This window comes from Ictalurus punctatus, chromosome 3 (assembly GCF_001660625.3).
Source record: "Ictalurus punctatus breed USDA103 chromosome 3, Coco_2.0, whole genome shotgun sequence".
Classification (NCBI taxonomy): domain Eukaryota; kingdom Metazoa; phylum Chordata; class Actinopteri; order Siluriformes; family Ictaluridae; genus Ictalurus; species Ictalurus punctatus.
In genome coordinates, this window is record NC_030418.2 from 24,380,810 (window position 1) to 24,393,294 (window position 12,485).

The 12,485-nt window shown below is 38.1% G+C and overlaps 1 protein-coding gene across 2 annotated transcripts in view; it reads right to left on the reverse strand.

Annotated features, from left to right (window-relative positions):
- Nucleotides 1-7,844: 7,844 nt before the first annotated feature.
- LOC108262816 (cilia- and flagella-associated protein 46) overlaps nt 7,845-12,485 on the reverse strand; it is a 74,062-nt gene continuing 69,421 nt past the window's right edge. For both annotated transcript variants that reach the window (XM_017463162.3, XM_047154072.2), the window contains 4 exons: nt 10,905-10,986; nt 9,692-9,828; nt 9,483-9,557; nt 7,845-9,334 (listed from right to left, as the gene is read on the reverse strand). In XM_017463162.3, coding sequence (XP_017318651.1) covers nt 9,234-9,334; nt 9,483-9,557; nt 9,692-9,828; nt 10,905-10,986 — 395 coding nt within the window. In that variant the 3' untranslated portion in view covers nt 7,845-9,233. The remainder of the gene's footprint in view (nt 9,335-9,482; nt 9,558-9,691; nt 9,829-10,904; nt 10,987-12,485) is intronic.

The following is a 12,485-nucleotide window of genomic DNA, read 5'->3' on the forward strand; positions in this document are numbered from 1 at the left end:
GTGTGCATGAGCATGTGTGTGTGTATGGGCAGGGTGCCTTGCAAAGGACTGGTGCCCCATGCTGAGTTTTCTTTTTTCTCCTCTCATGGTTTTGATGTCCTTTCGATGTCATTTCAATACAAGAGTGCCGAACTTTTTATTAACCGAGACGAATCACAGCATATAACAGCATTACAGTGAAATATATTCCTTGTCAACTCTTTTAACTCTTTTCAACGCAGAATCTAACTGTCTGGCATTATACAACGTTTGAACACAGAATTCTGAAAGAAAAATGCAACTCCAGTGTAAACTGCACCTACTGGAGCTCACTTGATAGATCGAAGGATTGTCATGTTGCCTTTCCATCTCCAATATTGTCCTGCTCTTCACACAGCTTGGAAAAGCAGGCACGAGAGTCACAGAATAGCTATAACTAAAATAGCTATAAGCAGATTAATACTCCATTCTTCTATTACTGAGCGCACCACACTGTTTACACAATGACATTTTAACTCTACTTGACACTTTAAAGGAGAATACATGATTCTGAATACTACACACTGTTCTCTAAGTGCACAGAAACACACACTGCCAATCTGTGCCACATCATTTAAAGGGAAATTATCATTTGCATTTGTATAATATAATTCCTATCTATACATTTATCTGTGCACATACTTACCCAGAAATAATTCTCAGTGGCACTGTATGCATGTAAAATAAGCCACGACTTAGAAAGAGCAGCTCTTAGAAAGAGGTTCTGGGGTACTAATCCGAAGGTCATGATTTTAAGCCTGAGTACCACCAAGCTGCCACTGTTGGGTTCTTGTCTTGGGTTCAGTCCTCTTACTCATCTCTGCTCACTCTCCCAGGTCACTAACAAGCTAGGATATGCAAAGAAAAGAATTTCACTGTTCTTATGTACAATGAAGACAATAAAGTCTGTCTTTCTGTTTGTAGGCTGACTGACCAGCAGTGTTTCCTGTATTTTTTCCCATGCTGAAACTGACCTAATTCAGGATATCAACTAATTACAGCTAAAGACTTTCTCTAAAAGAGCAAGACAAGGTACAATAAGAAAACATAAAACTGTCCAAAACTGAGAGCCACTGATTAGAAGCTAGGTAGTTACAAACAGCAACTCAAATGTTAATATCCCTTTAGTTTAGAAAAATAGTTTAGAAAAATGAACGAAGCAGTATTACGAAACACAGTGCACCATATGGTGATTACTCTGTGCTAAAGATAGAGAAGGATGTGAGTAGTTCCTATTGCAGCGCAACCTGTACAGGTATTAAATAAAGATAATACTACAGATATTAAATTCAACACTATAGGTATAGCTCCAGTTATAGTAACACAACGTCACATGGAAGCACATGAAACATTGCCATCTACAAAAACAAGAAATCATCATATAGTGTAGTGAGCAGTGTTTACATATGTGTGTGTGTGTGTGGGGGGGGGGGTTCTCCCTTAATTGATTCCTCCTACCAGTCAATAACACTCTTTATCTGTAATCAACACAGTTGCAGTGGCAAAACTGCTTAAAGGCAAAATGAGTCATACAGGATGTAATGGGATGGGGCGGCTGTGGCTCAGGTGGTAGAGCGGGTCGTCCACTAATCGTATGGTTGGCGGTTTGATTCCCAGCCCACATGACTCCACATGCCGAAGTGTCCTTGGGCAAGACACTGAACCCCAAGGTGCTCCCGACGGCAAGTTAGCGCCTTGCATGGCAGCTCTGCTACCGTTGGTGTGTGAATGGGTAAATGAGACACAGTGTAAAGCACTCTGGATAAAAGTGCTATATAAGTGTGCCATTTATTTTATTTTATTTATAATAGCACTATAATGTAAGTGGATTTATTAGTTTCAGCAGTGAATGTTTAGAATTGAGAGGAAACGAGGGAGAAAATGTGAGTCATAGAAAGAGAAAAAAGAACACTGATTGCCAGAAAGTAAAAAATGCCTTCAAATGCAAAGAAATGCAGAGCTTGGGTGAAATCTGTATCTTTGATATCTAAGGAATCTCTAAAAGGCTGTGGAAATGAGTAAATAGCAAGTTCAAAGGATAATACAGCACCACCTGCACAAGTTACCTGTTAGTTGTTGTATTTTCCTGGCTGGATCTGTACCAAAAGCTGAGGTTTTCCATTCTTTACCAATCTTCCTGTGCATCTTCTTTATCTGCTCAGAGCAAATATCACATGTGAATTTGACATTTAAATGTAACATGAAAAATTAACAATGGGAATTTCTTCTACCGCTTACTCCTTTTCAGGGTCACAGGGAACTTGGAGCCTATCCCAGGCAGCATTGGGCACAAGGCGGTGTACACTCTGGTCAGGGTGCCAGTCCATCGCAGGGCACAATCACATACACACTCACACACCCATTCATACACTACAGACACTTTAGACACGCCAATTAGCCTACCATGCATGTCTTTGGACTGGGGGAGGGAACCGGAGTACCCGGAGGAAACCCCCGCAGCACGGGGAGAACATGCAAACTCCGCACACACATGGCCCCAGCGGGACTCGAACCCCTGCATAATATTACTATTTAATTCATTTATAACCTTGTCCATGTTTGAAAAAAGTTCAATTCTACAAATAGATATTGGCGAAAGACCAATGTTCAATCACATTGTTTCCTCAGAAGCCAAACATCAAATCACATGCATTCTTTTTCACTTCAGATAACATTAACATGAGAGCAGAAATATAGAAAAACTCATTATTATCCAGTTTATCATATTCAAATCCCTCTTATTCACTGAAAATTCTAATACATCTACGAACAGACATACAATGATCAGCAATTACATTAAAACCACTGACAGGTGACATGAATAACACTGATTATCTCGTTACACTGGCACCTGTCAAGGGGTGGGATATATTAGGCAGCAAGTGAACAGTCAGTTCTCAAAGTTAACGTGTTAGAAGCAGAAGCAAAATGGGGAAGTTTAAGCTTCTGAGCACCTTTCACAAGGGCCAAATTGTGATGGCTAGACAACTGGGTTAGAGCATCTCCAAAACAGCAGGTCTTCTGGGGTTTTCCTGGTATGCAGTGGTTAGTACCTACCAAAAGTGGTCCAAGGAAGGACTGGCGACAGGGTCATGGGCATCCAAGGCTCAGTGATGCGCCTGGAGGTTGAAGGCTAACCCAGCTGGTCCGATCCCACAGAAGAGGTATTGTAGCACAAATTGCTGAAAAAGTTGCTATTATAGAAAGGTGTCAGAACACAGTGCATTGCAATTTGCTGCATACGTGGCTGACCCCTGTCCACCACTGAAAGCTCCAACAATGGGGCATGTGGGCAACAGAATTGGACCATGGAGCAATGAAAGAAGGTGGCCTGCTCTGATAAATCACGTTTTCTTTTACATCATGTCAACGGCCGGGTGCTTGTGCGTCACTTATATCTGTTAATAGTTACATATAAACAGATATGAAGGCAGAATGGAAACATCACTTAAAACAAGGTAGTTCCTTTTACCACTTATTTTAATACATTCAGTTATTCCCTCACCAGTCTCTCTGTTATGAAGAATTTCACCAAGTCACAGAGAAACTGCGAAGTCCTTTTGTCGTTATGAATTTCTCATGTTGCTGACACTGGAAACACCTTCCATAATAGTTAATTAAGCATCTTCTTATTGAAAGAAACTATTATTAGGTTTCCATTATGTAGATTGTACAAGATATAAGCTGTTATATTGAATAAGCTGTTATTATAAATCTAATAATAGTTGCATCAATATAAAACTGGGATTTGCCTTGCACCACTGCCAGAGGTGCTGTTATAAAAAAAAATCAACACCTTCTGACCAATTAGAATATTGTGGATATTATTTTAGCCAACAAATAAATTTTTAGTGATTCCCATAAATATCAATAGTATGTCCAATGTCTTTCATGATTTCGGTGCTAAGAAATGATTGCGTTTGCAGTGAAATTAATTAAAGAAAAATTTCTCCGGCAAGGTAATGGAGTATAGACGTTCATGTCTGTAAGCAAAGGATATTGATCTGAAATAGGATTTGCACAATAATGACAGTGTGAAAAGCACCGTCCAATTAGTGCAAAAAGTGTCTGAACTGGAGAGAAGTACTCACATGAGGCTGGAGTATTCAAAGAAGGCTGGATCGAAGCAGCCACGTGTGTCTGAAACAGCATAATGGCTAAGAAAAGAATTGGCCATCTTTGAAAACGCTATCATAGTCAAAGTTGGGGACATACACATTTGCCAAGACCTCTCAGTTATGGTGATGCTCCTCATGACTTGCAGCTATTACATGGAAAAGGTTAACTGGCTGAAACCTCTGTACTTGAATAGTCTCTGAACCACTTGATTTAATCAGTCAATATTGAGTGAAAGTGTCTGATCGATCCAGCCCCTACATTTATTTAAAATCATCTGTTTTAAATGTCTTTTCTGTAGAAGTGATTTTTCACTCTGAAACTCTTAATATGATTGAATATTGAGGGGTTTAATGACTGTCTATTCAAACTACTCTACGACGAGATTCAACAGTAACAATGCAACACAGAAATCAGACTTTAAATGTATCTGAAATAACAATTTATTTTAATATGCTAAGCATTAATGTTCTATATTGCATTTTATATTAAATATAAAAGTAAGCCGAGGAAAATGTACACAGTAAAATCCCTAGTGTTTAATTAAGACCCAGAGTGTTCATTTGTGTCCATTGGACTTATATAAACACTGTAGCGTGTAAATTCAACACTCTGGGTGTTAAATCAACACTTGGGATTTTGTTGTGTATGATATGTTTGATCATATAAGTCATATTACTAGCTATTTTAAATTAAGGAAATCACTTGCAATCTGTGGGTCAATAAAAAGCTATTTGTTATATATCTGAGTGCTGAAAAAACTCTAAAGCTATTCTAAAGCTTTATTGAAAATGTGTTAAAATAAAACAAAATTTTCCAATGTCTAAGCACCAAATATCACTCACTGTATACTCATGCACTTCGGAATTCTGCAGTAAACTGAACTCTAAAGCATACAACCTTGACTTGAATCGCTTTCATTGGCCCCACTGTATAAATTCTACACATATGCAGCATCTGTAGGTGCATACACATCCCCGTGACCTGGAACATTATTTTGTATCTAATACTGGCACAAACATTTCTCTATAATCCATCAGTGGTCTGTTTTTCTTGAGCAATGTTTTCATCCACAATCTCACTTTGATGATGCAGACAATGGTCTGGCTTAAAAGCCCTCCCTTTCCCAGCACACATCTGATCCTCTCCAGTTCTGTCTGTAGGCTCCGTCTCTCTGCCCCCAGCAAACCAATCAGCTGGCTGTAAACAGGCAACAGAAATGCACTTCCAGAAGCATAACAATATTTGTAAATGTGCTAATAATAACCCTCTAAACTAAATAATTAGTAAATTATGATGCAAAGCTGCTTAGAGTTTAGAGGTACCTGCTAGGTTTGGTCTGTAAAAGTTCCGTAATTTAATTAAAAAAGCGGAACTTTCATATATTCTAGATTCAATACACAAAGTGAAATATTTCAATCCGTTTTTGTTTTAATCTTGATTATGGCTTACAGCTGATGAAAATCAAAAATCCAGTATCTCAAAATATTAGAATAAAACTGAATTGCTGTATTGTTTAATTATTAAATGAATAGATGAAGGATAGGAGAGGATGAGCTATGTGGACTTCTGCTGATTCTGGCATGCCACAGATGTGGATTTGGGATGAAACTGATTACAAATACGTTATTCACACTGAACAGCTTCACCAACTGACCCAAACCCAATTGTAGTGTATGAAATAGCATTTCCTCAGCAAGTACCCTTAAGCTGGAGGTCTTTTTGAAAAAGGATGAGGGCAAACATTCCAAAGAGCTTTCAGAGCTGTACTGTTCTTACTTCGTTCAGGAAGCTGAGGATTCACACAAAAGCATTCAATTCGAGGTGAGACGGCTAATGGAGGTGGCTAACCTCTGTGAATTGCCGTGTGTGCCTTTCTCTTTTGGGTATTATTGTCCTCAATCAGTTGATGAACAGTTTGCTGCAGAGCCAGTAGCTTGCTCTTCTCTGAAGCAATACAGATACAGACAATATGTTTCTAAGGTCCAATTAAGGATTTTTTAATAGGAATTTAAAATATTTAAGCAAATAACTTACAAACATACATACAGAAATCAATGTTTATATTGTTATTAACCACATAAGACACTTAAGGTGGTTAGGGACTAACATTTCACTTCTAGGAGGCCAAATCCATGCAGAACTAAAGATAAGTGAAGTGGGAAGAGTCAGGGAAGGTGAATTATAAACATAGAATAGTTTCTGTGAAGCAATGGTTCCATCCATTACTGTCGAGTGTCTCCTTGTTTCTCCTGGTTTTTTTTTTTTTTTACATGACTGCACTTTCTGGAACAACCTTAAAATCATATCAAACATTTTCATAATTCAAACTGGCACTGCTTAAAGGGTAAAGCCTTTTCTTGAGATATTAATGAATTCCACAAGCCAGAGTTTGATGCCCTATTAAAGAGGGAATATTATCCACCCCTCCAAAAGCCGGAGGATTTAGTAAAGGGAAATGTGTGTCCTAATTAAGAATGCTTTGATTAAAAAGTGAGTTGAATTTACTGAAAAACAACGGATTAGGGGATTAGGGGTAATCTTGTTACACTGCATATTCTGAGCATTAATAACAACCCTAACTAGGCTCAATTCTATTTAAGTTTTTTTTTAAGCATATAACCACATATCTTTCAAAATTAGAACACAGGGAAGGATTTATTTACATGAAACACTTACACTGCATATAAGCGGATGTGTTGATCTAGCTGCCCTTACCTGCTGTTGATGCTGGAAATTCTGTCCATCCTTATTCCACATTATATTCATGACTCATACACAGTCCTGTGCACTGTGCTTGCTCTCTTCCCTTTTGCGAGATATGGCGCTTAACCTCTGATTTGTTTACGTCAAAACCGTCTCTCCAGCTGGTCACTGTGTACTTAAAGAGCGTTACAGAGATGAGACATGGACTCATGGATAAGTCAAGCATGAACAAGCCAAACGTATTAAACAAACATTCACAAACATAATTATTTTTGCCCACGCAACTATACATGCACAAACTAAATAAAGTGGATATAAAAAGTCTACCCCACCCCCCCACCCCCGATTAAAACTGCAGGTTTTTATGAAGTAAAAAATTAAACCATGTAAATTATGTCAGATCTTTTCCCACATTTCCTGTGATACAACAACCAGTTAAATTAAAAATTCAAGTGAAAAGCAAACTGAAATGTTTAGGTAAGAATTTACCAACTTTGCACATTTGGAGTTGGCCATTTTATTTCACTGTTCTTTGTAAAATGCACCAGATCTATCTATTACAAGGGATAAATCTCCTGTGTGCTGGTTTTCGATAGGATTTAGATATGGGCTCGAACTGGGCCATTCCAAGATGTTGATCTTCTTCTGAAAGCCATTCTTTTGTTGTCTTGGATTCATTTTTTTGGTCATTACTGTGCTGGAAGGTGATTTTTTCTTTATTACACTAAATGGCTAATTGATATTTGGTTTTATTAAGAGAAGTGTAATATTATAATGCACATGCTTCCAGACCACAGCAATACACCCATTTTTTTTTAAGTGAAAATCCATATGGAAAATCCATATGTACACTTATTTATCCCTTTAAATTCTAAATTATTTAATATGTTGCCTTCCAAACAACCAGACCAACCATCTCCTAGAACCCCTTGGACAGGGCATAGGCATTTAAAATAAATGTTTTCACTTCCTCCGATGTTGTGTTGAGCATGAAACTAGTAAAGTTTAATGTAAATGAATTTTTATTAAGAGGCATAAAACAGACAGCGTGATGTAGATTTGTATGCAAATGTGTTAAACATAGAGAACGCTAAACAATAGGTATTTGGTCTGATGTCAATATTTTATCCTGGGACTGTAATACTATTGAATTATTTTCAACATTCTTTGTAGTAGTATACAGTGCATCCGGAAAGTATTCACAGCGTTTCACTTTTTCCACATTTTGTTATGTTACAGCCTTATTCCAAAATGGATTAAATTCATTATTTTCCTCAAAATTCTACAAACAACCTTAATGTTTACCCAAAAACCCATAATGACAATGTGAAAGAAGTTTGTTTGCAATCTTTGCAAATTTATTAAAAATAAAAAACAAAAAAAGCACATGTACATGAGTATTGACAGCCTTTGCCATGACACTCAAAATTGAGCTCATGTGCATCCTATTTTCACTGATCATCCTTGAGATGTTTCTACAACTTGATTGGAGTCCACCTGTGGTAAATTCAGTTGATTGGACATGATTTGGAAAGGCACACACCTGTCTATATAAGGTCCCACAGTTAACAATGCATGCCAGAGCACAAACCAAGCCATGAAGTCCAAGGAATTATCTGTAGACCTCCGAGACAGGATTGTATCGAGGCACAGATCTGGGGAAGGGTACAGAAACATTTCTGCAGCATTGAAGGTCCCAGTGAGCACAGTGGCCTCCATCATCTGTAAATGGAAGAAGTTTGGAACCACCAGGACTCTTCCTAGAGCTGGCCACCCAGCCAAACTGAGCGATCGGGGGCAAAGGGCCTTAGTCAGGGAGGTGACTAAAAACCCGATGGTCACTCTAACAGAGCTCCAGCATGTCTCTGTGGAGAGAGGAGAACCTTCCAGAAGAACAACCATCTCTGCAGCACTCCCCCAATCAGGCCTGTATGGTAGAGTGGCCAGACGGAAGCCACTCCTCAGTAAAAGGCACATGACAGCCCGCCTGGAGTTTGCCAAAAGGTACCTGAAGGACTCTCAGACCAAGACCAAGACAAAGATTGAACTCTTTGGCCTGAATGGCAAGCATCATGTCTGGAGGAAACCAGGCACCAGTCATAACCTGGCCAATACCATCCCTACAGTAAAGCATGGTGGTGGCAGCATCATGCTTGTAGGGATGCTTTTCAACGGCAGGAACTGGGAGACAGTTCAGGATCGAGGGAAAGATTTCAAACAAGCTTCTTTCATGTTGTCATTATGGGGTATTTGTTGTAGAATTTTGAGGAAAATAATGAATCTAATCCATTTCGGAATAAGGCTGTAACATAACAAAATGTGGAAAAAGTGAAGCGCTGTGAATAATTTCCGGATGCACTGTACGTTTCCTGAATTGAGACTGTCCCATGCGATCAGGTAACAATTAAATTAGGTAATCCATAGATGATGACGTTGAAAGCAGAGGGTGAATTCCAGCCTGGTACATCATTCTCATCCAGAACATATTCCGGCTCTAAGGAAGACGGTGATAACAGACATGAATGAAAGGACTTATAGCAATAATTTAACAAACATCAGCTAATAAAATACATGTGCTACACATGCAACACATCTAAAACTCAACACAACCATATACTCCCAAACACACACATTCTCCTTACCTCTCTGAGACAAACATGCTCTCATATGCAAAGTATGGACAGCCTGACCAGATGTCAGTCCTGTTTTCAGGAGATCTACAGCACAGAAAAAGATACACATTTGTTGATACACTATACACATTTAGAGCTGTGTGTGTGTGTGTGTGTGTGTGTGTGTGTGTGTGTGTGTTGGGGTGTCTTTCATTGGTAAATGTGTGCTGGTGACCTACTTTCCATGATAGCTTCCAAGTTGTGTGCATTAGTCCTGGTGCTGCTGGACCACTGGTTGAGCATTACGGAGTGAACTCCAGTGAGGGTGAGCAGATAAATACACTCTAAAGGAGTCTCCAGAGCAAGGTGGGCCTTACTACAGTACACAAAGAAAGACAGCCAAGGGAGATCAGATTTTGTGTTGTGTGCTTCTTCACATGTGAAGTGGTGTAGGAAAACTTGGATGTTACTATGGCTGAATTCTGGCAAACAGCCAAAAATGATTAAAAAATCAGGTTTTCACCAACATTTTTCTGTATGAAACAGGCCATATGTAGAGAGCTCTACTTTAAGTAAAAATAAAATCTATTTCCCCAAAATGAGGAACTATTGGAAATATTTTTATTTACTATATAATCTTGTTTAGGCTTTTTAAAAAGATTATGCTGGGTAAGGAGCCAATTTAACAAGCGCTGTGGCAAACATGGTCATAGGCTTTACTAGTTCTCTATCTTATTTATTTAAATATTTATTTATTACATGTTAAACAGATATATAGCAGTTGCTTTCAGGCAATGTGGTAAGGGTGTATCAATGCCACTATCTGTATCTGTAGTGCTCCAACCATTCATATTATTATTTAGATTTAAACCTGAAGTGGGCATGGCCTAAACTGGAAGCATTTACTTACTTACTTACTTACTTATGTGTTTGTCTGTTTATTTATTTATTAATTAAAAACTTTACCCTTACCCTTCTTTACGGCAAAGAACCCCAGAGGTTGAAATGAAAACACCATCAGTATGGTCTGTGAATTGTCTGATAGTTCCTAGACCTCAACTACATCACTGCAGATTTGCATGGAATGAGTTTCTTAGTCCTGCTCATGTAGTTATTAGTTTTGTTTGTACATTCCTGCACTATTTTCTAACAAATGTATTTGGTTCTAATTCCTAAAATAAAAACAAACTAGTAGCCCAATTTAAACCACTGTGACACTGACCAGGAATTTACTAAGGATGAAGGTAACCAGATTATAAAATGCTACAACTTGATTTGAAAAAAATGTTTGAAATTTCCCAAGTAGCCAGATATATTTTAAACATTACACCCAACTTAAAAGTGAAGTGATCCATTTGTTTTATAAGCCACCATGAGTCAACAAGGTCACTGCTCCTACAACAACGATGTCCTAAAATATTAACCAGATGGCAATCATGTGTGTCTTCTCACCTTTTCTGAATATCCCATTGAGACTGATGCCACATACTAGGGCTTTTATGAACCAGGCCAAGGATGACAGCCAACTGGCATCCTGAAAATGGAAATATAAATTAATCAGCAAAAAAAAAAGAAGACTATAATCTTGGTATAGGTGACAAATTCTTTTAATCGCTGGACAATTATGAAGTATAGAATTAAATTCTCATGTTTTATACCACAGTGTTGTTGAATTTTTTAATCTGATGGGTCGGAGGTGTGCAATATTTTTGTATAACTGCACGACTCAAACAGAACGTGTCTCTTGGATGTTCCACAACATTAAATCTTAACTATAAACCATTAAAATGCAAGATGTGTCATTCATTAATAAGTTAAACATTGTATACGAGGAATAACACATTCCAGACCGAGCACTTATATGAAAATAATTCACTTCATGTGGTAACAGCACGACACTCTCCCAGCATGGATTATTTTTGTATAACCGCACAGTCTGTCATGTGTTATTCTTTACATAAGGAACATAATGATGCCATTATCTCCATCAAAAATTACAATACATTCTGGTATATTATTCTCAAAAAGTAACACCAATACCATATCTTGTACCTAGTGTGTTGATCCTTGCCTACTCAGTTATGAGAATATTATTGTTGTTACATAATACTGTTGTCCCTGGCTGTCACCCGTGTTCATAAAATTTAAATTGGAAACAAGCTCTGACTTGTATTTTTAGAAAGTGTTTTTAGTATTAATTATGATTTTATGCAAGTTTACTGAAAATCAATTGACATTAAAAGAGAGAATTAGACACTGAAAGCCGGCTGTGGCTCAGGTGGTAGAGCAGGTTGCCCACTAATTGCAGGGTTGATCGGTTTGATTCCCAGCCCACATGCTGAAGTGATACTGAACCCCAAGTTGCGCCTGATGGCAGGCTAGCGCCTTGCATGGTAGCTCTTCTGCCATTGGTGAGTGTGTGTGTGTTTGAATGAGAGACAGTGTAAAGTGCTTTGTAGAACCGCTAAGGTTAAAAGGTGCTATATAAGTGCATACCATTTACAATAAGCAACTGACCTCTGTTATATTCATGTTACCAATGAATAAAAGCTTGAAAAAAAAAAATCAGGATGAATCCTAAATGGACCCTGACAGGACATATAGGGCACAGTCTAGGGTGCGCTTTTACAGAGAGAAGGAAATACATTTCCTGAGTTATAAAATCAAGAGTGCAAAATAACTGCAAATTGCATTCAATGGGTTGTGGATGTCTTTCTTTTGAAAATACTTTTCTCCTGTGTCACAGCTCTGGGGTCAATGGTTCAATACTGAGCTGGAGTGCCTAAATCTGCATGGGTTTCCTCTGGATGGTGGCATATAAAATATTGCTTCACATCATTCCTATTACGTATTTTGTATGTGTGAGTACACTGAGTACAAATAAGATTAAGTGATATCAAAATATATGATATAATAATGTTTGCAAATAATTTTCCTTTTTTTATTTTCCTGTCTTGCTACAGTCTTCTATCTTTCCTGTAGAAAACTGTCCTTCAGTGTGCTCACTACTCTGCCACCACATCCAAAAATGAT